This window comes from Neolamprologus multifasciatus, chromosome 6 (genome assembly GCF_963576455.1).
Source record: "Neolamprologus multifasciatus chromosome 6, fNeoMul1.2, whole genome shotgun sequence".
In the NCBI taxonomy this organism is placed as follows: Eukaryota; Metazoa; Chordata; class Actinopteri; order Cichliformes; family Cichlidae; genus Neolamprologus; species Neolamprologus multifasciatus.
The window spans coordinates 10718422-10745535 of record NC_140444.1 but is presented as its reverse complement, the minus strand read 5'-3'; the positions used below and the strand labels follow the sequence as shown (position 1 = coordinate 10745535).

At 38.7% G+C, this 27114-nt stretch overlaps 2 protein-coding genes, 1 long non-coding RNA gene and 1 pseudogene across 5 annotated transcripts; all 4 read left to right on the top strand.

Moving 5' to 3' along the window:
* The first annotated feature begins 73 nt into the window (after positions 1–73).
* LOC146516468 (polymeric immunoglobulin receptor-like) lies at positions 74–5306 on the top strand (annotated as a pseudogene). The gene is made up of 8 exons (XR_014874393.1): positions 74–522; positions 724–1044; positions 1346–1666; positions 1771–2067; positions 2885–2956; positions 3202–3303; positions 3392–3468; positions 4285–5306. The product of XR_014874393.1 is annotated as a polymeric immunoglobulin receptor-like (transcript).
* Positions 5307–7225: 1919 nt separating this feature from the next.
* LOC146516467 (polymeric immunoglobulin receptor-like) lies at positions 7226–12598 on the top strand. 2 transcript variants are annotated; one of them, XM_085161725.1, is made up of 8 exons: positions 7229–7367; positions 7560–7886; positions 8507–8827; positions 8934–9233; positions 9902–10000; positions 10311–10412; positions 10489–10565; positions 12166–12598. In XM_085161725.1, the coding sequence occupies exons 1-8, from the start codon at positions 7331–7333 to the stop codon at positions 12307–12309; spliced, it is 1407 nt and encodes a 468-aa protein (XP_085017851.1). In that variant the 5' UTR covers positions 7229–7330; the 3' UTR covers positions 12310–12598. The 2 variants fall into 2 exon arrangements, with proteins under 2 accessions (XP_085017852.1, XP_085017851.1); XM_085161726.1 differs by lacking the exon at positions 9902–10000 and having other exon boundaries at positions 7226–7367.
* A 5251-nt stretch (positions 12599–17849) lies between these two features.
* Positions 17850–19443, top strand: LOC146516466 (uncharacterized). Its single transcript, XM_085161743.1, has 4 exons — positions 17850–18276; positions 18350–18466; positions 19060–19109; positions 19345–19443. Exons 1-4 carry the CDS (start codon positions 17946–17948, stop codon positions 19426–19428), a joined length of 582 nt encoding a protein of 193 aa, XP_085017869.1. The 5' UTR covers positions 17850–17945; the 3' UTR covers positions 19429–19443.
* A 2735-nt stretch (positions 19444–22178) lies between these two features.
* On the top strand, positions 22179–23897 carry LOC146516465 (uncharacterized). The gene is made up of 2 exons (XR_014874394.1): positions 22179–22583; positions 23017–23897. It is a non-coding gene; the product is annotated as an uncharacterized LOC146516465 (long non-coding RNA).
* Positions 23898–27114: the final 3217 nt, after the last annotated feature.

The following is a 27114-nucleotide window of genomic DNA, read 5'->3' as shown; positions in this document are numbered from 1 at the left end:
GATGCAGGATTATCGCTCATACAGGTAACTTTGGTGTTACATGGGTTTTGTATTGCCATGGTAACTAATGCTCAAAGCCTTTTAAGCAAATCCTGTATACTATTCAAATCTGGGCCAATTTTAATGCAATGAAAAATTTGTGAATATTGATCAATCATTGTCCTGCTTTCTCATATTAGATTGTAGTGCCTCTATGTGACAGGATAACAAACCCCTGCGTTAAATTTAACAACTGAATTAAAAATACATTTTCAGATTAAACCTCAGACATGATGCACACACTCAGTTAATCAGAGAAAAGCCTTTTCTTCCTTACCGGCTTAACAACTTTCACATAAAAAAAAGTAAAGAGTATAAAAGAACGTGACCTAAATGCAGAAGTTAAAGGTTTTGGCATTGCCATGACATTCAGGAAATCAAACTGTGGGTGTGACATTTTCAGAATATTTCTTGTCAGGTTTCTATTTCTACAAAGCAAAGCAAAGATGGGGATCCTTCAGAACCTGCTATTCACCATCTGCAGTAAGTTGTTTAAATGAGTAGATAGTAAACAGATGAAGACCAAACGTAGATGTAGATTAATCTGTAAATATGTTTCGGTAGTGCAGAGCAGAACGCAATGCCTTCTGTTGATCCCTTTGTTTATGCAGCAGTAACAATGCTATTATAAATGTTGATGTGACAAAATAAGCAATATTTTTTTATACTGTCTTTTCTTTGCAGTTGCTCTGAGATGTGTGACCAGTGCAGAAGAGGTGATCCATGTGACTGGATATGTGGGGAGTATGGTTAACGTTTCCTGCTCCTATGATGAAGGTTACGAGTCTTATGAGAAGTATCTGTGTAAGAACGACTGTGGCAACAGTGATGTTCTTATTACAACATCGGAATCAAGGAAAAACAAATACAGGATCCATGATGACAAAACAGCACGAATCTTCACAACAACCATCTCTGATCTTCATTATACGGATGCTGGGAAATACTGGTGTGGAGTGACCAGAAATGGAAAAGATATCTACACTGAAGTCAAGCTGAAGTTAGGTGAATAAAATAATTCTTCTCAAAATGTAGTTATTTGAATTCAAGTCAAATTCATATGTAAGAGACATTTGTGACTGTAAAGGGTAAAAGGTGACAACAGATAAAATGTAACTGGCAAAGGATTATTTCTTTTTTCTGTTGTAAATATGACCTGATAATACTGATGCGATTGATGGTTCAGTTTGGTTGATTTTTTTCTTAACATCCCATACAGAAAATCTTGTTGCAATAAATAAATATAATCATCATATCTGTTCTGTGGCTGTAACACATTTTCTGATGCCGTCCGCATTTTTGACAGACAGCTGCTGTGACACTGTGACCAAAATTGAAAGTTATGAGGGTTACTCTGAGTCCATCGTTTGTCTGTTCGAGTCTCGGTACCAGAACAGCCTGAAGTACATCTGCAGAGGAAATCGGCCCTCCACATGTCTGCAGCAGGCACTGATCACCTCTGACACCAAACAAAATGGACGATTCAGACTTGACGATGACAAAGTGTCTGGAACATTCACAGTAAACATTAGCAGTTTGACTCATAATGATTCAGGGTCATACCTCTGTGGTGTTCAAAGAAACTCTGACCTGGATGTTTTCTCTGCTGTTGAGCTGAAGGTCAAAGGTGAGAGGTTATAATAATATTTAATTAAATAAGCTGAAAGGAAACACTTTCCTCTAAAAGAGTCTTTAATAAATTTGAATATTTTTCTCTTTCACTCTCCACAGAGTGGTGCTGTGTCAAGTCAATTAAAATAAAAGGTACTGTTGGACAGCCTCTAGCTTTGCAGTGTCCTTATCCTCCACAACATCGGGACAAAGGGAAGTTCCTCTGCAAGGGAGAGCAGCTCAACAGCTGCAAAGACATAACCAGTCAAAGCAGGTTCAAACTTGAAGGTAATGGTTCTTTCAGCTCTTTCTCTGTGGTGATCACAAAGTTGGAAGAAGCAGATGCTGGGACATACTGGTGTGGGTCAGACTCAGAGAGGATGCCTGGAAACTACACCAAGATTCAGCTTTCAGTTGGTGAGATGAAAACATTTAAATGAAAATAAAATTAACAGAATTACATCTTTTTTTCAGTCCACATTAACTGTTTAAACATAGTCTGTGTATGCTGGTTCAATTGTTTGTGGTGTGAATTATTAGAAAACTGCCAACTAAACTGGAGGACTTCGATTGATTTTCTTCTTTTTTGTTTTGTTTTGTTTGTTTGTTTGTTTGTTTGTTTGTTTTGACCGCCCTTTTTGTTACTTTCCACTGTCTTGGTTGTATGTTTTGTTTTGTTTTGGGGTTTTTTGTTTGCTTGTTTGCTTCCCCCCTTTCTTGATGACAAAACTGTAAAAAGAAAGCGACGTCAGCTTATGGGGCGATTTGTAATTGTTATTTGTGCTTCACAATAAAAATATTTGAAGAGAATTTAAAAAAACAAAAAACAAAAAAAACCTGCCAACTCAGTGTTTCATGTGAAGCTGGCTTCTTGCTGGCATCAGTAGAGACACAGCCTCCCAGAAGTCCTATTTAGCCATATTATTGAAATATCAATGCCTAATGTGGCAGTAACAAGCAATGTGACAACCAACCCCGGTCTATTGTACATAAAAATACGTAAACATTATGTAAAAATGATTTAAAAAATAAAAATAAAAACAGGATCACTTTTATATGTAAAATACATTATGAAACACGGGGGTAATTTGTGAAAAGTGTCAGAGTGACCCCAAAATAACTGCAGCTCTACGGTTCTGAAGGGGATGGCTGTCAGGACACTGAAACTATTTATACAATTGAAATAAGATTGATGTATTAAAATAACGTTGCTAAGAGTATTTTTCTCCAACAGTCTTTCTCCAGCACACCAGCACTCTACCTTCTGCAGTGGAAACGCTTGGAAAAACATCAACACAAATTCCCAGTAATTCTATTAAAAGTACAGTATATACAATATGTATCTTTCAGTGTGTACTTCTGACTGTCAGTGTTGTGAGTTATGGTTATTTTTTGGAAAGTAGTGAATGTAAGTCATACCAAAATGATCCCGAGTGTCACAACTGCTGTGGGTTTGCGCACTAGTAAACCACAAAAAGTGTCCCTGAAAGTGTGAATGTTTCAGGATGTTTATATTTTTACTCCTTTCTGTTTTTTCTTTCTGCTTTTCAGATGCAAGACACTATGTGGTTTACACTGTTCCTCCCCTGCTGCTGCTACTGGTGTGTGTTTTTGCGGTTATAGTTCATAAGTGCAAACATCAGAAAGTAAAAGGTATATTTTGCATTCACAGGCATGCAAAAATGTACTTTAATGTCCATGGAAAAAGAGGATAACCATGTTTTATGCTTTGTGTTTTCAGAAGATGAAGTTGTCATGAACAAAAATGCACAGAACGAAGACGCTTTAGAGGAAGTGACAGATGCAGCAAAAAATAACGTAAGAAAACTAAAGTCCAAAACCTTAAGAGTGTCCTCTATTTATAACAAGCCTTATTATAAACAAATGGAATAACGCAACAAATTTATTTTATTGTTAGCTGCGATCAGTGCAGTACTGTGCAAAAGTCTTGAGCCACCCTGCAATTTCTGTGTATTTTTCTTCCTGAGTATCCAGAATTTTGTCATTTTTTAAAGTTCTCCAGGATTTATTTTTGAACACTGGCTGCTTACTTATTTTCAGTCCGTTTTTTGTGCCTGACTATTTCAAGAAGAAGAACCTTTTGTTAAGCCACCTTGATACATTTGCTGCTTAAAAGGCCTCACGAAACATTTTTTTTATGTTTAAGCCAAGAACTCACAATGAATTTCAATGTTCAACACAAACGTAGTATAAAATGATGAAGTAATAAAATTCCAAATCATCATCATTACTATCACATCATAGTATTAAGTAATGTATTTGTAAGCATTATTGAATACAATGAATCAGAAGCAGACAAATAACTGTTAACATTTATCACGGATAGTAATTGGATTATAATAAACTTTGGTGCTCACCTTGAAATTGGAGGAACTGTATGAGCGAGAGGTGTTCAAAATGTTGGATTACTGTGTGTCAGTTAATGCACACACAGATACACCACACAAACTTTTATTATAATTCCGCTGAAGTCTTCATATTGAGTGTGCATAGATGTGGTTTTACTGTTGTATTCACTTCTGACAAGACAATAATCTTAATTTTACAGTGGTGCTAACGTAGGAAAGATATGAACAACACATGATGATGTGTTGTTCATTGGTCTCTGAATAGATTTATGGAAATCAAGAAGTTGTGATGTGTAAGGAGGAGACGTCCAGACAACAGAGATGAACCAAACTATGAAAACAGAAGAAATCTACCTGAATAAAAATGTCCATGGATCCAGTAACAGATAAACAGAACATGCATTTGGGGTCAAACAGTGGATCTCACCTGTATAGAGATTATCCTGTTTAATTTTTCTTTAATGCCAAGAAATCTTAGAATAATCAGCTTTCTCACGGACTCACTGAACACTTGGCTGTGTTACCATGTGAAATAACTGCTTTTTATGCATATATAGCTTCACTTCTTACTTCTTTGCTGTTGTCTCTATTCTCATGTTTATTGCTTAGCGTTAACAAAATAATCTGCACTGATTTTCTTATACTGTGAAAAGCCTCAAATGTCAAATGTAAACATGAGTGTCAAGTGAATAAATCAGCAAAGAAAAATGAAACTCGGTTGTTTTGCCCTATTTTACCATAAACTGCCACATTTTCAGAGTCTGTGATTTCCAGGTAATTGACTTGAAACAGAGCAAGTAAAAATTACTTCCTTGTGACTGTCAGCAAAACAAAAGAGATGGTCGTTGACTTCAGGATGGAAAAAAACAGCGACTAAAGCCACTACAGGTACAGGTACTACCTGAACAGTAATACTGTGTAAAACAAGGAGATAAGCCCAACTCTGCTTTCTAATGAAACTCTACTTCTCCGTCTTATAGTTATATTATCAACCTATTGTGCTCACTAGCCGACTGTACAGGTTGTCAAGACCTGAAAGAGAAGTAATGGAAAAGTACATTAGTGATTCCCTTGCTGCTGAAATCATCTTTGTCCATCTTTGATTAAACCTGTAAAAGTAAAAGTTACCCTAGAACATGAACATGCTGGAAGACATGGAAAACACTGTGAATGTTTTCCATGTCTCCCAGCTAAAACCTGTCCTGACCACTCGGTTGGCTCCTGACCTTTTATTACATGTATAAGAGGGTCTGACCTGCCTTTTCCTTATGCTTCCTTATGCTCTATTCCCTCACACGGAATGGTGAGCTGGCCTTGTGCGGAATGAGCCAGAGGATTGGAAATTTTTTGGAGTGTGTGGAAAGCCTTTGATGAGATTGTGCTGTTACTACTGTTTTGACCCTTTTGGAGTACTGTCTATTTCCCTGTAAATAGATGCATTGCCTTTGACTTGGAGTCCTGTGTTTGAATCCTGCTTGCACCTTGGTCCCTTGATATTTGGATAACTTTTTCCACTTTCTCACAATAATATCCCCAATATGTGCCTGTAGTACATGAATCTTTTTTTCTTTATTTTGGTGCTGTATCACAAAATTTTTTTATTTCCTTGTGGGATCAATAAAGTATCACAAGATATCACCACTTTAAAAGTACTGATTATGTGAAGTGTGTGAATACTTCTTTCACCACTAAGTGGCACAAGTGATCCATTTTAAAAATTTTAATCCGCTTTCATCGGAAGACCAACTAATAATGCCCAATGCCCTCTGTGATGATAGTCTAGGCTTTCCTACTGTGTGTGTAATATTCTAACAATAGTTCATTTTAAGTTTCTGTTTTGATGAACAGAAACCAAGATGTGGAGACTTCCTGCTGATCACACTCTGCAAGAAGTTGTTTAAAGGGCTTAAAAAGTAGAGAAGAAGAGAGATGAAAATGAAAAATAAATGTAGATTACGTACATAAATCTATGTGTTTTAGAAGGAAAGAGCAGAAAAACGCTCCTTCGCCTATGATCACGGTTATGAGTCTTGCATAGAGAAGTATCTATGCAAATGATTGTGATGACAAGTATGCTTGTAATGCAGTATCGTAATCAAAGGGACGGACACAAGCCTTCACAGTATTTTTTTATTGCTTAGAATTAATTATCTGTACTGAAATTGTGCAAAACCACAAATTAACTTAAATTAAAGTAGCAACATAAGTATAAAGTGAGCAAAGTAGCAAAACCAAATTCTGAGCACACCTTCTGTTTGACAAAGAGAAGAATAATTGTGACTCTAAACACTGCGACCTCACTCCTATGTAGTCATTTTTTAAGTTTCTGGGATATTCAGTCCCCGTGCCAGCTAGCTTATCCACCACTAAAACATCCACTCAGTCCATCATGTCAACACAGCAACCAGCACCTTAGTAGTCTGAGCTTGAGCCAGTGGGTTCGGTTCCACCAGGATGTGTTGGACCCAGAGGAGCCAGCACCTGGTTGTCCTAGGCACCTAGAACCAGCACTCAAGGCTTCCGTGTTGCAGGAGGCCAAGTCTCTTTGATGGCAGGCTTTGAAGGCTTTCTCTTTTGCCAGCCATCTCTGTCACTGGCCTCCAAATCTACTTTGTCTCTCCCACTGGCCTCGTGGCTGGCCTCCAGACTTCCTTTGTCTGCGGCTACTGGTCTCACCCCTGAGTTTTACACTGTGGCCTGGGCAGCCTCTTCTAGTTGCCGCGCTGGCCTCCTGAACATTTTGTATGGTAGAACTGAGTATTTCTTGCTTTTTTATTGTGCTTCAAACCTGTGTCATGTTTTATGGCCAAGGAGAGCTCCAGGACAGTTTTTTTTGTTTGGTTTCTGGTCTCTGGCTTTTCCTTCAGTCCTGCCACTGCACCATGGTAACTTGTGCTCTTAACCTTGAAAGTGAATCTTGCACATAAATCCAAAATGATTTTAACACAATCTAACATTAGGGAATATTTGTTCAGTTATTGTCCTGTTTTATGATATTAGGCTGTAGTGCCCCTCAGTCGACGGAAAATAAAATGCTATGTTACATTTACCAACTTCATAGGAACTGTTTTTAGTGTAAACCTCAGAATAATGCTCGCACAAATAATTCACCAGACAAAAGTCAGTTTATTTACTACCGGTCTAATCAGTCTAAATGACAAGAGTTTCCACATTAAAAATGCAATTGTGCAAGGACTAAAAAGATTGCTCAAAATGCAGAAGTGAAAGTCTTCTGCATCTATAACCTCTATGGGCGTCATTTATTCACAGGATTTCCTCTTAAGTTTTTATTTCTATGAAGCAAAGCAAAGATGTGGAGCTTTCAAAACCTGCTGTTTACCATCTACAGTGAGTTATTTTAATGAGTACATTAGTAAAAAAGATGAAGACTAAAGATAAATCTAGACTAATTGTGTACTTAAATACTCCTCCTGATTTTTTCTTTTCTTTACGGAGCAGTAACAATGCTAGCTTGAATGCCTAAATGGAAAAAACAAAAAAACCCAAAACAATGATCTTTATATTTTCTTTACGTTACAGTTGCTCTGAGGTGTGTAACCAGTGCGGGAGAGGTGATCCATGTTACTGGATATATGGGGAGTATAGTTCAAGTTTCCTGCTCCTATGATGAAGGTTATGAGTCTTATGAGAAGTACTTGTGTAAGAACGAGTGTGGTGACAGTGATGTTCTTATTACAACATCGGAATCATGGAAAAGAAAATACAGGATCAATGACGACAAAACAGCACGAATCTTCACAACAACCATCTCTGATCTTCATTCTACGGATGCTGGGAAATACTGGTGTGGAGTGACCAGAAATGGAAAAGATATCTACACTGAAGTTGAGCTGAAATTAGTACCAGGTAAACAGGGACTTCCAAAAAATGAATTATAGTTGAGTAAAATTCATATATAGAAGATGTTCATGATTGTAGAGCTTAAAGGTGAGAACAGATAAAATGTAACTGGTAAACGATTGCTTGACTTAATTTTATTTATATAGTGCTAGGTCACAAAAACCAGTCTCCTCAAGGCGCTTTACATTGTATAGTAAAGACATTATGTCTTTATGACATTCCTACAGTTTAACTATTATTGGGGCGACTGTGGCTCAGGGGGTTGGGAAGCGCATCTGTAACTGGAAGGTCGCCGGTTCGAACCCCAGTCTCGCTGTCCTGGTTGTTGTGTCCTTGGGCAAGACACTTTACCTTCCCGCCTATTGGTGTTGACCAGAGGGGCCGATGGCGCAATATTCTGTTAGTCTGCCCCAGGGCAGCTGTGGCTGTATATATATATGCAATATATATATATCCATTATTATTATAACTAATTGTTAAAATCTATCATTGATAGAGCTGGGTATCAGATGTAGCAATTATGATTGGTTTGTTTAAAATTTACTTGTTGCAGCATGTTGAATATAAAATATCATATCTCTATTCTCTATTCTTTTCTTTTCTGATGCTCTTTACCTTCTTGACAGACAGATGCTGTGACACTGTGACCATAGTCCAAAGTTATGAGGGATACTCTGAGTCCATCAGTTGTCCATATGACTCTCAGTATCAGAACAACTTCAAGTACATCTGCAGAGGAAACCGGCCCTCCACATGTCTGCAGCAGGCACTGATCACCTCTAACAACAGAGAAAATGGACGATTCAGACTTGATGATGAAAAAATGTTAAGAACGTTTACAGTGGCCATTAGCAATTTGACTCAAAATGATTCAGGGCCATACCTCTGTGGTGTCCAAAGAAACTCTGACCTGGATGTTTTCTCTGCTATTGAGCTGAAGGTCAAAGGTGAGAGGTTATAATTACATAATTACACTAACAAAAAGGAAACAATTTCTTCTAAAAAGGCTCTTTAAGAAACTCTTTAAATTATTTGTCTCTTTCAATGTGACAGAGTGGTGCTGCGTCAAGTCAACTAAAGTAACAGGTACTGCAGGGCACCCATTAACTCTGCAGTGCCCTTATCCTTCACAAAATCACAATAACAGGAAGTTCCTCTGTAAAGGAGACGACCGCCACAGCTGCAGAGACATGGCGATGAGTGAAAGCAGACTCGCACTACGAGATGATATTTATTCCAACTCTTTCTCAGTGACGTTCACAAAGATACAAGCGGATGATGCTGGGACATACTGGTGTGGGTCAGACTCACAGTGGAGAGTTGGAAACCATGTTAAGATTCAGCTGTCAGTTGGTGAGATGAATACTTGTGTGCACAAAAATAAAATGGCCAGAGCTGAAGTAACATCCTTTTTTGCAGCCCGTTGTGTAAATATAGACTGTGGATGGTGGTTCCGTTTTTTTGTAGTGCCAAACATAGAACAAGAGGTTGGTGCAGTCCAGCAACTTACCACAACCAGAGTGAACTACTTTTTAGAAGTCATATTTTTACCCTAACACCAAACTATCATTTGAAGTTTTTAATCTTTATGTAGCTTATTTGTTAAAAATTTCTAAGATTATCTGGTTAATAAAGGTTTACAAACACTCCAATGCCATTTCTGATTCTGTACTTAGTTATATGAGCTAAAAGTGAATGCTGGATGTTAAAGGTAATTATTAAAGTTCATAGAGTAGAGAGGGAAAAAAAACAGGAAAACCAAATATTTATATTCTGTATTTAAATAATTTTAATCAGTGTTCCACCAAACTATACATCTAAATATAAAACCATAGATGTTAAGCGGTCTACTGACTATTTTAATGTATAAATTGACAAACAAAGAATCTGATTTCAGGTAAGTGAATAGTTTAAGAGTGAAAGCCAATCTGGATCTCTCAGAAACTGTTCACTCAATTTAAAATAGATTATTGTATTATGATGAAGTTTCTAAGAACATTGAAAGTCTTTTTCTTCAACAGTGTCTCCACAGCACACCAGCACTGTACCTTCCACAATGGAAATTCCAGGAAAAACTACAACACACAATAAAACTACAACTCAAAATAGACCTAATAAAGGTACAGTGTATACAATGTGTCTTTTAGTGTGTGCTGTACTGTTGATCAGTTATGTGAGATAGCTTATGGAGAGATAACGTACTTTATGGTTACAATTGGAAATAGTTATAGTTTTTTGAGTACAGTTTCAGCAAATCCCCTGGGAGTGAATGTAGACCATGGTAAAATGAGTGTCAAAACAGCTGAGGGTCTATGTTTTATTAATAGATATAAAAAGAAAACTACCATCTGAGCCCGCAGTTCAACTTGTCTTAGTGTAAAAAGGAAGTCTGTACTTTTACTGGGTTATGTTTTGGTTTCTGCTTTTCAGATGCAGGACAGTATGTGGTTTATGCTGTGCCCGCTGTGCTGCTGCTACTGATATGTGCCCTCGTGGTTACAGTTTATCAATGCAAACATCAGAAAGTAAAAGGTATGTTTTATGGGAAAATGTACTCAAATGTGCATCCAAAAAGAACACAACCATGTTTTATGCTGTGTGTTTTCAGACGGTAAAGCTGTCATGAACAGAAATGCAGAGAACGAAGAAGGTTTAGAGGAAGTGACGACTGGCGCAGAAAATAACGTAAGAAAACTAAAGTCCAAAGCCTTAACCTCTTAAGCCCCAAGCCTAACTGATCTCCTGCCTTTTGCCCCCGTATCAGGGGGCATTGGGGCTTAAGAGGTTAATAGTGTGCTCTATCTATAACAAGTCTCACTATGTACAAACAAGCAATGTTTTATTTTTCTTAAATGAGTTCAGTACAGTACTGTGCAAACGTCTTGAGCTATCCCTCATTTCTTGTAATTTTTGAAAGTTCTTCGGGCTTTCTGAATCTTAAAAGTCTTTAAAAAAATCTTCCTCAGACACTGGCTGCTTTTTCCCTCCTTCTCAGTCCAATCCTTTTATCTGACCATTTTCACAGTTTTTCATATTATCGTTAAGCCACCTAACATTAACCCGTGAATCACAGAAGCATAAAAAATGCATCAAACTCATGGGGTGAGCCTGTCAAGAAGTCATTCTTAATCAAAGGAAACAGAAAAGGCAGAAGTATGCCAAATTATCCAAGAACTGGACTGACAATTAGTGACTATAAGTCTTATGGGATGATACATTTTATAAGAAAATTATTAATGTGTTTTAAACTGTCATCAGTAGGTGCAGGGGAGGTACGGAGAGATGTACAACAGTACTCTCTGTCGTTGTTTGGGGCTGAATTCAAACAAGTGGTCTTTGGGATCTTATTAACATTGATGGAATTATGAACACAGAAAATCACCATCAGATTTTGATCTACCGTTCAATACCATCTGGAAATAATTCTGACAACAGGTCATTTGTCAGCATGATAATGATCCCAATCCCAACAATGATCAGGTAGAGTTTCACGATATACCAAATCAGCTTTTATTATTCATGGTTTTTGTTATTTTACTGATAGCAAACTGATGTTTGAATCTTTCATTCAGATTCATCCACAGTGTTACTATTGAGTACTAATATATGATAAAATGGGAAGTTATCATATTCAAAATCACCATCATCACTTAAACACTTTTCTATGTGTTCTTCATTACCATAAAGAAACCACGTGATAGTGAATAGATGACACAAAACTTAGATGCTCATCTTGAAATTGTGGCAGGAATTCTCAAAATGTATGATGGCTGAGTGCCAATTAACCCACATAGACAGATTGGACAAACTTAGTGAGTAAGCGAACAACCAGTAATCAGTAATACTTAACAGTTTTAGGGAGATATAATTAGCCAAGATGTTAAAACAGAAGAGGAAAAAAAGAGAAGTTCTCCCTTGGTTGGTTTTGCACTTCTGTAGTGTGAAATTAACCGCTGACTAAAGAAATTTATGTTAGCGCATTCGCTCATTGAGGTATTTGGGGGTAGCATGAAATGTTATTGAGGACAGCCACTGACCCACAGGCTACACTTAGAGAGCCACACTTACACTTTCTATGTGGTTTAGCTTATAATGTGTGAAAAGCATCTAATTTGAGATTTTTTTTAATTCTTTTGACCTTAAAACTAAACTATGTAATTTATTTGCAGCAATAATTGAAGCGTCATCTGTTTTTGTAATTTTTCTATCAGAATTCAAATTGTTAAAAAATGTTTGCTTTATAAAATGACATAACATCATGTGTTGTTCATTGGTCTCTGAATAGATCTATGGAAATGAAGAAGTTGTGAGGTACAAACAACAGAGTGCCTGTAACAACTATGATGATGCAGGTGAAGATGAACCGGACTATGAAAACTTCACAACATCTGAAGAAGTTTACTGTAATGAAAATTTCCACAGAAGATAAACAGAGTATGCATTTCAGGTCAAAATGTGGGTTTCACCTATATAGATTTTAACTTGTTTGATTTCTCTTTAACTTTTGAACAACAAATTTTAATGTACAGCCTTCTCTTTGTCACACTGAAAACTTTGTTTTGATTTCTGTTTAGCCATAGTTGCTTTTTATGCATGTGTAGCTTGACTTTTTTATAGCTTAATTTTTATTGTTTAGTGTTTTTTCTGAAGTTGTGGAAAAACTCAAACTAAATTACTAACATGAGAGCAAAGTAAATAAATAAGCAAGCAAAATGAAATCTAATTTTAGTATACTTAGTATACATATAGTAATAAGTTCAACAATATGTTTAACTGTTTCTGCCTTATTTGAGCTGCGACATTGTTACATTCTGGTCATTCAAAGTATTTGGTTTTAAATAGAGCAGTAAAACGTAAAAGGTTACAGTTTGCAGTTTTCATTTTATGATGCTTTTTTCTGTTTGTTGCAAATGGAGCTGGGTAATGGATGCGATTTTACAGGGGGGAAAAAAGCAAACAATCAGTGTGCAATTCCTTCATAAGATGTCATATAACCATCCAATGAGTGCAAAAGAGTAGTAGGTTTTTTTCCCCTTCAGACAAGCCAGAAAACACTTCAAAAAACAGTTTTAGTGTCACTGCTTAGTGTGTCACACTGAACCCTCTGCTGGTGCTGTTTTAGCTTAACACCAAATACAGTAATTGTGTTGCAGAAATTGAGACAAGATTTCAGATTGCATAACTTGTTAACAGGTATTAAGATTCGTGCATATTTATTGAAAAACTTTAGTTTTTATGTTTTGATATTCTTAGAAATGCCGTACTTAATGTTATAACCGTTTTTTAATCACTAATTACAGTTAAACACACTAAACATAGGATTTGATTGATCACATCAAATAATAGGTTATGGACCTCTTAGTAAGAGCAAAAATAACTTATTTTTTTCATATAACAAGCTGGCATATATTCTTGCGTGAACATTTTGGACTTTCCAGACAGAAACAATCATGACAAAAATAAACATGTTCCTCTTTTTCGATAAATCTTTCCATGAAATTCGGAAATGGCAGTCGTGGTAAGCACATCACAAGGGAGACTGAAGACTTTAAAATGTAAAAATAAAAGCACAGTTTTCACGCTACATTCAGATGTGTCAAGTTGCTAAAGGGGAAAGTCACCTAATTTATCAATGAACAAATCTGTTGTGGTTTGTGCTCACTGCATAAAAACAGAAAGCTAAATATAATTCCAAATGGATGCAGTATGACAGGCAGACGCTGATATTAATCTATCTGAGAGGGACTGAATAATCTCTGTATTCATGAAAATGTTGATCACATGTGTAATATTCAGTCATACACACTGACTTAAGCTATCAGCCATGCAGATCAAACTCACACCTGTTGCTACACAACAGACGAATAAAACAGTAGAATTTTACTCACCAAAACTTAAGCACAGACTTCCTAAACAACTGTGCTACATAAAAGGCACCAACACCAAAAACACAGTCAAGACATCTGTTTTGGGGTCACCACACCTGTCACACCCATCAACTCTAAGCCTCAGTGGTATTCAGTGTGTGTTTGTGTGTGCGTGAGAGGGGAGAGAGAAAGAAATGGATTAATGTATTTTTCAACTACTTATACTTAAGAAGTTACTTTATCAATAATAGAAAAATAAACGAATAGTCTGTCAATCTCTACTTAATAATTCTGAAACATATGAAAACTGTTAACAGCCAGTTTTATTTTTTCTTTCCTCAGAGAAAGCTATTGCGACAAAACAGCTTAGGTGGCTTCTTTGTATGGGTTTGCTTGACTCAGTAATTGACAGTTTGTGTTTACGGGTATGTTAAGAAAGTTCGCAACATTGGTGCATTGTAAAGTGCTGCACCGAAGTTCACAATTGCAGCATTTATTTTTGTATTTTCATAACTTTAAACTTAAAACTGATCAATTTTACTACATTAGTATCATCTGATAGGACTAGTTAGCTGCTTTACCAAATACAGGGACAGTTGTATTTGTACAAATTCCTGGCTTATTGACCAAACAGTAACTACGAAATTAATTAAAAGAACAAAAATCAGCAGATAAGTTTTTAATTACAAAAGAAAAATGCTGCTTTTATATTAATAAATAAGTTATAATAATACGATGTAGCACTCAGAGCTTTTAGTCAGTGATGTTAGTTTGGATTATATAAGCAAAGTTTTATAAATTCATTTAAATATTTTTATTTAGCACAAGACTTTAAATTGAACAGTGCTGTTTATGAGAAGTGTTCACCATAAGGTGGCACATGTCAGCTATTTTACATATTTTAAAATACATTTTTAGGAAGAGCCACCTAATAATCTGTAGTCCCCTCTGTGCTGATAGGCTTCCCACTGCATGCAAAATATTTCTTGGTATTAAGAGTACTTCCTGTCAAGTTTCTGTTTTGATGAGCCAAAGCGAAGATGTGGAGACTTCAAAACCTGCTCTTCACCCTCTGCAGTAAGTTGTTTAAAGAGCTAACAAAAAAATAGCACACCCTTTATTGGATTTAGGAATTGTATTATTATTAATGAATGTTGACATGAAAAAATAAACAATTATATATATTTTTTAAATAATTTCTTTACTTTTTCTTTACCAGTGCAGGAGGGGTGATACTTGTGACTGGATATGTGGGGGGGAAGGTAAATGTTTCCTGCACTTATGGTCATATACACACACACACACACACATATATATATATATATGTATGTACGTATGTATGTGTATATATATATACACAACCGCCCGTGTCGCCCGTATCAAAAACCGCTACTGTCCGGATATGTAAAATAAAGATCATTTTTTAAAGTAAAAAGACCACTTTTGAGCCGTGTCTTTCTTGGCCCTAAATAATCCAAAAGAACCGGATTTAATAGGTATCAGTCAGGACCCTCTGCACTAGTCAAAATAAAGTTTCTAAGAGAACTAAGAGGGGTTTTTTTCTCCAACAGTCTTTCTGCAGCATACCAGCACTGTACCTTCTACAGTAAAAACTCTTAGAAATACTGTACCTCCAACAGTAGAAAATCTTGTAAAAACAGGGATTTGCTATTGATGTATAGCAACTTGAAATGCTCCCAAAAATGGCTCCACAGCATGTAAAAATATAATATAAGCTCTGGCGGACTTGGTTCTATGGTAGGTCTTAAAGGGTTAAAGCAGCCGGTGTCTTTGCTCTGCTGGAAAAAACTATCCCACTGTTTCAGACGTTTGATGGCCGATTTCCAAACTTGTTTATTTCCAAAATCCTTTAAAAGTTGTTGTTTGTCAACTTCTTCAGATTGTTGGAGGAAACATCTTCAGTAAATTCCAGTTACAGGCAGAAACACGGCGTTAGTAAAGTTACTAGTGATGCTTCTGCACTCAGAGGTGAAGACGTTTGTTTCCTGCTCGACGTGTCTGCAGCCTTGTTGATCAGGCTTCTCATCGCTGCTGCTCTCAAATGCTTTTCTTCACTTTATCAAAGCGATACTTCAGACTTCATATGAATCAGTGTGAGTCCTCGTCTGCACCGCTGCTGTGTGGAGTCCCGCAGGGATCAATCCTTGGACCAGTTAATGGTATCGGTGAATTCTCTGTTGCTATGCAGATGACACCCAGTTATACTTTTCTGTCAGCCTCAGCACCGACAGCCTCTCCTGCCTCAGTGAATCCTTATCTGACGTTGCCACACATGTCAAAGTGCTGCTTTCATAAAGTTTAAATGCAAAGAACCAGCAGTCTGTCAGTGATGTGAACTTGTGCAGCTCTGTGAGGCTTTCCAGGACTGTCTGGAAACGTGTTGACTTCCTTTGTAGACGATCACGTCTTCACTCTGTGACAGCGTCTCTTTACTGCGTGTTTCTATTCTGTGATGCCATTGTTATGTTCTAGCTTAACCCTTTAAAACCGGTCAGAGCAGCACGCTCCGTTTTGCGTAACTATTTTTAAATCCCGGTAGCTCTGCAACCACGTAAGCTAGTGCAATCCTTTTTTTTGCATATGAAACCGGAGGAGTTGTACTTACATCTTATGCCATCAGCTTGTCCTCGGTCACAGTTTCCTTCCACATATAGCTTTGCAAAAACTGCATAAAAAGCACTTGCAGCAACAAAAACATAATATTCCAGAAACACGCTTTGCCATCCGATCAGCTGTTCGTAACACTTCCTAGGTCCATCAGCACGAACTATCACATGTCCGCCATGACCTGCCCGAAACCGGAAGTGACGTCATTTTTCGGAAATGTAGTTTTTTACCATCAAGGCCTCATGAGCCTACACTGGTGTTTTTAAAAGTTATCTTTGACTTTATGACTTTCTGTGTCGTTTCTGGGATGCTTAGGACTCATATTGCACTGCTGGAAATAGTTTATTTTGATGCATATGCTGCTTTTTTGCAAATCTGCACTATAATATTTATTTTCGGGTTTTTTTGTATTTACAGTTTTGAGGGATAAGCCTCTTAAATTTCTCTAACTAGAAATATATGTTAAAAAAACAAAAACGATTTTCAATTTGTTTGTAGTTTATTGCACTTTTTTGCAATTTATGTAATTTCTATGCACTTAATGCAGACATATTATTAAAATCTGGGCTGTAATGGTTGTATTGATGTATAGCAACTTGAAATGCTCCCAAAAATGGCTCCATAGCATGTAAAAATATAATATAAGCTCTGGCGGACTTGGTTCTATGGTAGGTCTTAAAGGGTTAAACTGCCACGTTTCCTTTTCTGCTTCCTGTTTTTCCTCTCAGTGCCCACTGAGACCTCACATTTCCCCGCTGTTAGCTCAGTGTTTCCACCACAGTCTTCCTCCTGCTGCTCATTCTCTAAAGGCCTCCACATCAGCACTTTTCTCTCTTTTGTGTCTCTGCAGCATCTTTTTTCCAGAGCCTGACATCAGCCCACAGCTGGATTTACCTCCCTGCTGATTTTGTCTAATCAAACAGAAGAGCTTAGACTGATCTGTGTTTGGGTCTGTAAGATATAACAGATAAAGATCTCCTTAATACAGTCGTTCAATGGATTTGACCAGAGAAGCCCCAGGAAGTAAATAAAACTGTGTTCATATGGCACCTTTCAGAACAGCCGTCACAAAGAGCTTAAAGAACTAAAGGCAGGTTTAAAAAGATGAGTTTTTATTTGTTTCTTAGACCACTGAGTCCACGGAGCTCAAAGAGAGCTGCAGAGTGTGACGCTGTGTCTCCTTTAGGTTTCAGCCTTGTGTGATGTAAGCAGACCATCATCTCCTGCTGGAAGCTGCTACAACGTGCAGATGTTCCAGCGAGTTTCTGCTTACAAATGTGAACAAGGGACTACTGTGATCCAAACATGATGAAAGCAGTACTTCACTTGGCAAAATTTCTCTTGTGATAAAAACATGATCGAATCAGAGAAGCCGACGTCATTCAAAACAGGTTTTTGTGAGGGACGGCCAATCAGGAGGCTGGTATGGGGCGGGGCTAAAAATCAGGCAAAGCTGCTTCGGTAAAACATTAAAAATTGAAATGAGCAGTTTCATATAAATGTTCACTGACTGCATTAAAGCAGCAATAAGCAGAGCTCTGCTGTCCTGAAAGTTAAAAACATTTTTCTGATGTTCATTTTTGTTCTCCATCAACTTTCGTCCCCAGACTCTGTACCGACTCCTGCAGTGAAGAAAGTGAGTGTGAGCTCTGAGAGCTGCTCCTTACTATGTTTGGTGGACAGAGAGACCACACTGCTGTGGTTTAAAGACGAGCAGATGCTGAACCAGAGCAGCTCTGCGCTCTCTCTGCCTCTCACTGTGCACAAACAGGACTTCAGCTCCTCTTACAGATGTGTGGCTGCAAACCCTGCAGAGGATAAAACTCTTCCTGTCCACGTGAGAACCACCTGTGGAGACACAGACGACAACGACACCAACAGCTCGACTCAACCAAGAAACTGTGAGATTATTTCCAACTGTGATTTTTAAACATGTTCACTGTGTTTGCTGACATCTGATTTCCTGTTTGACAGATAACATCCTCATTATAATCTGTGTCCTGAGTGCTACCCTCATCATCATCGTCATCATCATGAAGAGGAAGCATCCTGTCCAAGACAAGTTGAAACTCCTACAAGCTGCAGGCAGAGGTTTGTGTTCTTGAATATTTCTTTTCATATTTGTAATCTTGTTCTGAGACGTGAAGATCAAAGTGTGAAACATGTTTATGGAGGAAGTGCAGCAACAACCCCCCCATGACCAAACCACCAAACCACAGCGGTCCTCCAGCACAGAAACAGCTGTGAGCAGACCGCCAACACATGACAGATTATTAGTTACTACAAATGTAAGAAGTAATCCGAGTATTTTCACTGGACTGACTCTGAGGCGAGTTTCAGGTCCACCTGGTTCTGACAGACGCAACAAATGAGCCAAAAATCCTTTGAAGCTGAAAGTGTGAAGGTGCTGCCAGGTGAGAGTCACCTGTCTGCTGCTCGGAGGTCATTTCCTGTCACATTTGTTCCAGCTGATCCAGCTGTGATGAGCCGGCTGTCTTTAAACAAGCTGCAACAAGAGACACACACAGCTGTTTCCTACATTTACTCAGCTCCAACATTCACCAACTGTAACTGATTACAGTAGTAACTAGTTACTCCTGACACTGCAGAGTATCATGAAGACGTGGACAGAGCAGGTGTCACATGTCTAACCTGAAGCTTCCATGAACTTTGTGTTTCCACAGCTCCTGTGGATGAAGTGGTCCTTTACACTGACACAGGTGACAGCAGACAGGTGGGTACCTGCTCACACCGTCAGCTCATGTTCATGCAGCTCAAGCTGACTACATGCAGACACAGAACAAACACATGAAGCACTAAAGTCAGGAGTGTGTTGGAGTCACAGTTCTTCTGCTGGAACATGAACTTCCACACAGATCACATTCTCCCTCTGGCTGCTCTCCACCAGGAGAAGCAGCCGTCTCCCATGTTTCACTGCGCTGCTTATTCCCGTGTTTTTCCTTCTCCAGGGTGGGATTTTAGCGGCTGTATCAGGAACCAGTGATGGCTCCAGTCTGACAGCAGTGTCTTATAAACTGGTGCTCGTCACATGAGAGGTGAGACTGTCATTCTTTAGTAATTAATAGAATAACAATGAATTTCAAAAATACAAAGGCTAAAACACCACATTGTGTTTCTTAAGAGAAACATGCAACCTCATGGAACAGTAATATGTTGAGGACAACAGTCACTGTCTCAGTATACATATAATTGGCTTCTCTTAAAATTGTTATCCTGCTAATGATAGAACTTACATGCAGCTTTTACTGTTATTTCTCTTTCCTAGCATAAAGTGCCATGTATTTAAGTTCTAAAGTTGTTAATCGTAGACTGCAGCTTCTCTTTTATTTGATGAAAGGTGTTTCATTTTCTTGCATGTTGTCTTTAACAGCATTCAATAAAACAGTGTAATGAAAAGCAACGGTGTTTCTAAACAGTCTGAAAATTTGCTGAATGTAAAATGCAATATTAAATCAAAATCATGCATGTCATGCTCTCCTGTGTTTTAAATGCACTTTAGAACAGCACACAGCAACACTACATATGAGCGGGCGTAGGGAGGTTTCAGGGCCTCCCTGCTACTGCAGATAAGGAGGCGGTCCGCTTGCCTCCACCGCAGAGAGAAGGGTTACATGGTGTGTTGGTGTGTTGGTGGTTCTTGTCGACTGGGGCTGGGCGCTCATGTATGTACCGGCTCACTCCTGGTGGCCAATTGGCGGGGCCTGGCGCCTGTGGCCCGGCTGGGCCCCTTCCGGGGGGTGGGGTGCCCTCTGGCCTCTGGGCCTGAAGCTCGGTCCTCTCTGGCACAGCTGGCTGCCGGCAGAGCTGGCGAGCACGCCACTGCAACCCCCTCTGGCCTCTGCTCCGTAGCTGCTGGGTGACCTCTCGTTTGGGGCTCTACTCAGCTCTTCCAAGGAGGGTGGCACGGTTCCCCCCCTTTTGGTGGTCCTCCTCGGGTCCTCGTACTCTGGGGCCTCTGGATGTCTGGGGCCTGGATCTCCTCCATACCTGCTTCATGCCCTGGGGGGCGGGGCTATGGCTCCCCACACTGCCTAGCAGATCGTTACATGGAGAAACCTTTGGAATACAAGCATGCTGATCCACACAGGTGTTCACAGACACAAACTACACCTTTCTTGGCTGCTGCCTCAAAGCACATTGTGCGCTGTCGATCTTGCACAATATCGTTTAATACTTAGTATCTACTGTTATCTACTGCTAGCTAGTTTATTGTGATGGTGCTGTTTTTATTATGTTGCTCTTTTTTTGTTTGCTTTCTCTTCTGTTTTTTTTTCTCCATACAGGTGATCCAGATGTTTTGTTTGTTTTTCTTTCTTTCTTCCCCCCTTTCTCACCGTCTCTTCTCCCCTCTGGTTTTCTTTCTCTCCCTCTCTTTCTTTCATTCTTTCTCCCTGTCCTATCCCCCAGTCATGTCTGTCCCGTTTGTAGCAACCGAAAATAAAATAAATACATAATTATAATAAAGGTCAATCAAATGGACCAATATGGCAAGGCCATGATGATCCACTTGGTAAAATAAATCCACTTGGCATCTTTCTTGGCCTTAAGACAACAATTCTGATGCTAAAGATCCAAACGGGACACAAAAAAAAAATAAAAAAATCATGCATGTCAGAGATGATTTAAAAAAATATTTATTACAAGAACATTCAGCAGTAACAAATTTAAAAGAGAATGACAGCAAAAGAAAGAACAGGGGGAATAATTGTGAAATCACTGAAAAGTGTGTTGGCTCCTCTGGCATTTAAAGAAAAATTAACAAACGAGTTTAAAGGAAAAAAACAGCATAAAGAATAAAATTCCTGATTCAGATTTTGCTGCCAAAAGGTTAGTGGAAAGTCCAAAGCCAGCATCACCCTACTGGATTTGGTCTTTCAGACACAAGGAAATATTATTTAAAAATACATCATTTCCCAAAGGGGTGAAATGAACTCCATCATGCAAAAACTGGTCAGGATTTCTATGCTTCATCTGTGGTTGATGTACAATACAACCACAAACAGACAGAATAAAAGTAGTCATCACACTGTTTACAAAGCGTCGAGCCTTGTCCACCTTCTTTGGATTAACGCGCCTCCACTGGCATCGCTGGGTGATGGCAGAGAAAATAATTTTCATCTGCGGGAACTGGTGGAGATCACGCAAGTCCTGCTTGATTGCAGCCACAAGCCTGACGCTTTTGACATTGCCAAGGTCATTTCCACCACAGTAGATCAACAGGACATCAGGTATCACTCTTCCTCGAAGGCATTGGAAGAGAAAAGGGATCAGGTTTTGCCAAACCACTGGACCTGCGCATCCAGACCTAGGTTGGTCCCGATGGTCTCCCTCGCTCGTGCTTCCCCACGGCAGATGTAGCTGTCCCCAATGATGGAGATCATAGGTTCTGTTGATTGTGAAATTAATAAATAATTTTGTATAAAATGAGTTTTTTACATTTCTTTTTGGTAAAAGTAATATTCACTGTTTTTGTAATTAACAAAGCTGTAGTGTCACTTTATAATAGATTTTTTAAATGTAAACATTTAAACACACTTAGATCTTTAAGAAGTTGAAATAACAAGCCATAATATTGCACTTACTCTTTGCTTGGGCAGAAGACGCTGACGTTGAGGTCTCCATTTTTGATTCCTGGTCTAACAGCAGAATAAAATAATTCAATATACATTTGCAAAAGCAGCGGTGTATTAATTGTCAATTGCTAGCATGTTGAGACACGATGGTCCTAACCATTGACTGTAGAAAACATGGACGACGCGACTCCGCCTCCTACCTTAGTGCAAAAATGAAGCCAAAATACCCCGCTTGATTGGTGTTTGTGAAAAAATCAAGATCTTTCAATCACTTTATTCTTTGGCTTGATCAGTTACTTTCCCCCTCGCATATTTATATTGTTGTTTCTGAATACTGTTCTTGTATTTGTTTATCTATGCATACAATTCTTTTGTAAGTACAACACCTTTATTGTGGTAATGTTTAATTCCATTTTGTATTGTACTGATGTTTAAATAAAGGTTTCAGAGTCCAGAGTCTGCGCAGTAGTGACTTGAGGTGGAGCGACTGTGTAACGCTCCCGCCCACACACCCGCTGGACGTGACCGCAAACACGCCCCCTACACTTTTTACGTAGACCGGCTGCTCGAGTTTTTTTGCTGGTTTACCGCGACTGACGACTCGTTTAATTAAGGTAAATACAACCACGTCACTGTTATAAAAAGACACACAGCTCATCATCTTATAGTTCTAAAATCACTCTGTTGTTAATTCGTTAGTTAGCTTAGCCGCTAGCATACGCACTGTGTTGGAGGCTTGTTGCTAGCTAGTTAGCGATGCTACACACCTGCTACTCTTAATAGTCTTCAACTCTTATGTTTTTTTATCCATTTTTAGACAGCGATGAGATCAGCTGCACACTCCACAGAGGCCCAGAGTTACTGTTAATATCAAAAATATAATGCTGCCCTTTGAGATTTTAACATAAGACTGAGTGTAATGGATCTAAAACTGTTTAAATCTCTACAGCCTGGTAACATGGAGACTTTAAAAACAGCAGCAGGTTTCAGTAGTGTAGTCTAATTTGTTCTTTTCATTTAATAATAGAGTCCATATTATATCAACAGCTACATTCACCCTGGAGAGAAACTAGTGAGGGAGACCATCAGGACCAAGCTGGGTTTCTGGGTCCAGAGGTTTGGAGAAACTTCTTCCCTTTCTTTCATCACAGCTGTTCTGTGCCAGAGGTTCTGTTGACCCGCTGTAAGAGGCATCATTTAAGAAACACCAGGAAGACTGAAGCTCATGGCAGTGATCAAGCAGGACTCATGATCTTCACCAGCAGCTCCCTCACAGGGAAATCTTCAGCACTCCTCCGTAGGCCCGCCCCAGGAGATGGATAAACCCAGCATTTCATCAACACTGTGATGAGACCTTTGGTTTGTGTAATGTTATAAATACTCGGATACTCCCCAGAGGCTCCAGACTTTTACATAAAGATATGATATTCAGTCCTGTAGAAAGTTATATATTTAAAAATATGTGATCCTCTCTGGTTACTCTGGTATGAATAACTCTGAATCACTTTATGGTAAATAACACACTATGTGTAAAAAAACTGTGAAAGAACTCCAGATGACAAGTTTGTAGTTCAACATACAAGTGATGACCTTTGACCTTCATCAGCTTTTATTTAATTGTGTTAGAGAAAATCTCATATGCTCTTCATGCAGCTGAGTACATCAAGTGTTTAAAACGGAAGGTCTGAGATACAAACTGAGGTCCTGTTAATGCTGATATATAGTGACACAGTTACATGAGTGATTAATCCTTTTGTTTTTTTGTCTTTAACTTTATCAATAAAGCTGCAGCTTTCACTACAGCACATGTGGTACTCTAACCTTTGTACTGTTTCCATCAGTTCATTTTGCAGTTAACATGTGAACATGTTGGATGATCTGTCTGCTGTCACTGGGTGGTGCTGAGGTCTGAATCTGAGGGCAGCTCCTGTAATCACAAAGACAACAGAACCATCAAACTCACATATAATTTTTATCCCTCAATATTGAAATAAAGCTGATTCTTCTGTCCTCACACACTCAGGATCTGAAGTTCTTCTCTTACATTTTTTTCAGTATTACAGTACACTACAGTACTTTAATCCATAGTTCCTGATTAATGAGGAGTTACTGAAGTACAAGCTTTTAAAAAAAATGTTACTGTCTTTACAGATGTGGCGCTACGCTACAAAACCCATCAGCCGAGTTTTCCAGGGAAAGGTGACGAGAACTCAGCCTCCCTCTAAAAATGCTGAACTTGGCATTTCTGTGATATTCCTGCTGTTTGATTGGCTGAGAATCACCAACAGTCACATCATGTTAAACGACTGACAAAAGCAGGCTTTTCTGTAAACATCAGACGAGGTCAGAGTTCAGATCTGCTCACACTGAAAACAGCTGACAGCTGCTCCTGCAATCCAGGACACCAGAGAGGATCCACCTGCATCGCCGTCAGCTCATCACCCAGGCGGGTCGGCCTGATGGTGTTGAATGCACTGGAAAAGTAAAAGAAAACATAATCTCACAGCGCTCGCCGGCTGTTGTTGGATGAACACAATTTAATCATGGCACCCTTTTTGCACACAATTTAACGAAGTACAATAAACCATTTTCGATCAAACCAACACATTTAGCATTTGGTGGTTTAATGTAATCAGATTACGTTGGATCAACATAGTATTCTTACATTGATTTGAAGTGATTTATTTAAGTATTGTTACGGATTCAAATATTGGGGATGGATACAAGAGGAAAACCAAAATAACAACACTGGTCCGGCCGGGTTAAGTCAAACGATGATTTAATGAACACACGCGTGGGAGATGGACACCATACAGCAGACAGCATCAGATCTCAAAATGGTTGAGCCTTGATCAAACTCTTATAGCCTCTAGTGGCCCCCACCTAATCATAAAAGCCTAAACATTCACATTCTTTCTCACACAGCGCCTAAGTTACGACCTTGGCTCCCTGTTTATCTGCTCCTGATGAGATGGGGCAGTATGCTCTGTTCTCTTCTAATCAGACAAATAAGGCGATGACTTTCTGTGAACAATATTTCTTATAACTCAGCAGTATAATGCATCATAAAACAATATCATTCATTCACAATAAATCAGCAGTCTAATGTAATGCAAATCAGTTTACCAAATGTAATAGTTATCACCTTCTTCTAATTCAGGAGCATAATGCAAACTAAAACTACATAATAATTCACAATCTTTAATTAGGGGTCTAACATGGCATAAAATAATATTATAATCCGACAATTTCCCCTGATGAGCTCTTTAGACTTAAAGAGCTCACTTACACCCTGCAATCCAGTGTTGCCGGGTTCATTTCTCCTTACTCCTTAGGCCCTTTGTCCCCCTGTTGGGTGAACCATATGTGAGATGACCTCTGTGTTTGCGCAGTTCAGATGCAAGAAAAACTTTTATTACAACAACAACAGTAGGTACAGATGATACTCCCATCACTCCCCAGTTCTCCCACAGCTTTATTTCGGTGCTACCTTATACCCTCCAAACATACTCAGACTAGAACCTCTGTCCGAGGAGCTTTTAACCTTTATTTTATTGCTGTAGGCACCAGTGTCTTCCAGTCGGGTGATCCTCTGCTCTTGTTTCCTTCAACCTCAGGGGTTAGACAACCCTTCAGTCGTTGCACAGATCAGGGGATTATTCTGCCCCGATTTCAAACAATGATCTGTGTATTCTGGGATCACAGCTGTGTTCCCCAGGAAAAGGAACAGAAAGGTGTTCTCCTTATGACCAACAGCCTCTCGAACGTCGTTGGTGTGGTGTTCCTGGATTTCCGTCAACCCCTTCATGATTATTGCTGTGTTTATGGGATCCATCCTTTTGAGGTGACTAACTGGAGCCCAAAATGCCAGGACACTTGAACCCAGTTGATGTTTCCGCAGTCACCATGTCTGTCTCTGCTGCCAAGGATCCTCGTATATCTGTGACCTCGTCTGGTGTCTGTTCCTTTCTCTGTAAGAGACAGAAAACCAAAACACCTCTCTTCCCAGCTCTAACAATCTAATGTTGCTGTCTACTGATCTTTTTGTGATTCAGAATTTGTTTAGAATATTCAGAATGTCCCAAGGACTTATCCTAATTTAGTGTATGTGTGTGTAAGCGTGTTTGCATTTAGCCTGCTGCACTCAAGGCATTTCCTACACTTTATCAGTCCGGACTATCGCCGAACGAAGCTTATGACCTTCAAAAAACCGAGTGCCAACTCATTATAAGCACATTTGCAAGATATGTATAAAAATGATTAAAACCACTCATTCTAATAAAAGACATAAACAAATTAGCCATTTCTAATTCTAACATGTGTCCATTCAATGAAGCTAGAAAATTAAAAGAAAAGGTTAGTGACCTCATATCTCAGAAAGTATCAGACTTTCTCCTATCCAGTGTCGTTGCTCCAGTCTTGTTATCCTGTGTTAGGGAATGAAATCAATTTAATTGTCATGTTAGATCTGTTCAACTCCTGGCTCCGCCCAGAGACTGCGTCTTCACAATCGTCTACAAACAAAACCTGTATTAATATGAACTTCACTTCAACATGAACTTGTTGACTACTTTTGACACCTGTAAATACAAGATTAACATGAGGTTATAACAATCACTGTAATACAAATAGTAATATGTCAATAGCTTCAATAAGTGTTCAATGCAATGCTTGTTATATGATTCTGATGTAACAATAATGCTGATGCTAAAATAACAGTAAAACACACCCTTTTTATCCCTTTTATAACTTCACACATAAATGTTTATAAATGCCTCTTTTCAATTTTATTTCCCCCTGTTTTTCCCTTACTGACCACAGCAGGGGCATCTATGTTTTGATTCAGCCATGAATCCAGCTCACCTGATTCATCACTGAGCCCCACCGGCACTGGCATCTGACAGGGTGGTGCTGCATATTCTTCCTTTAATGTCCCTATTTTCAATCTGCTAATTAGAGTGCTTAAACATGAAGTAGACTACGTCCACAACAAGTCAATACAGCTGTAAATGTGGCCAATTATCAATCTATTACCAATCAATAACAAAAGATAGCTTTTATTTTATGCATGCTTTTAGTCAACCACTCACCCACAGGATCTCCAATCCCAGAAAATTCCTTCTCCTCATTTAATGAGTCTGTCCT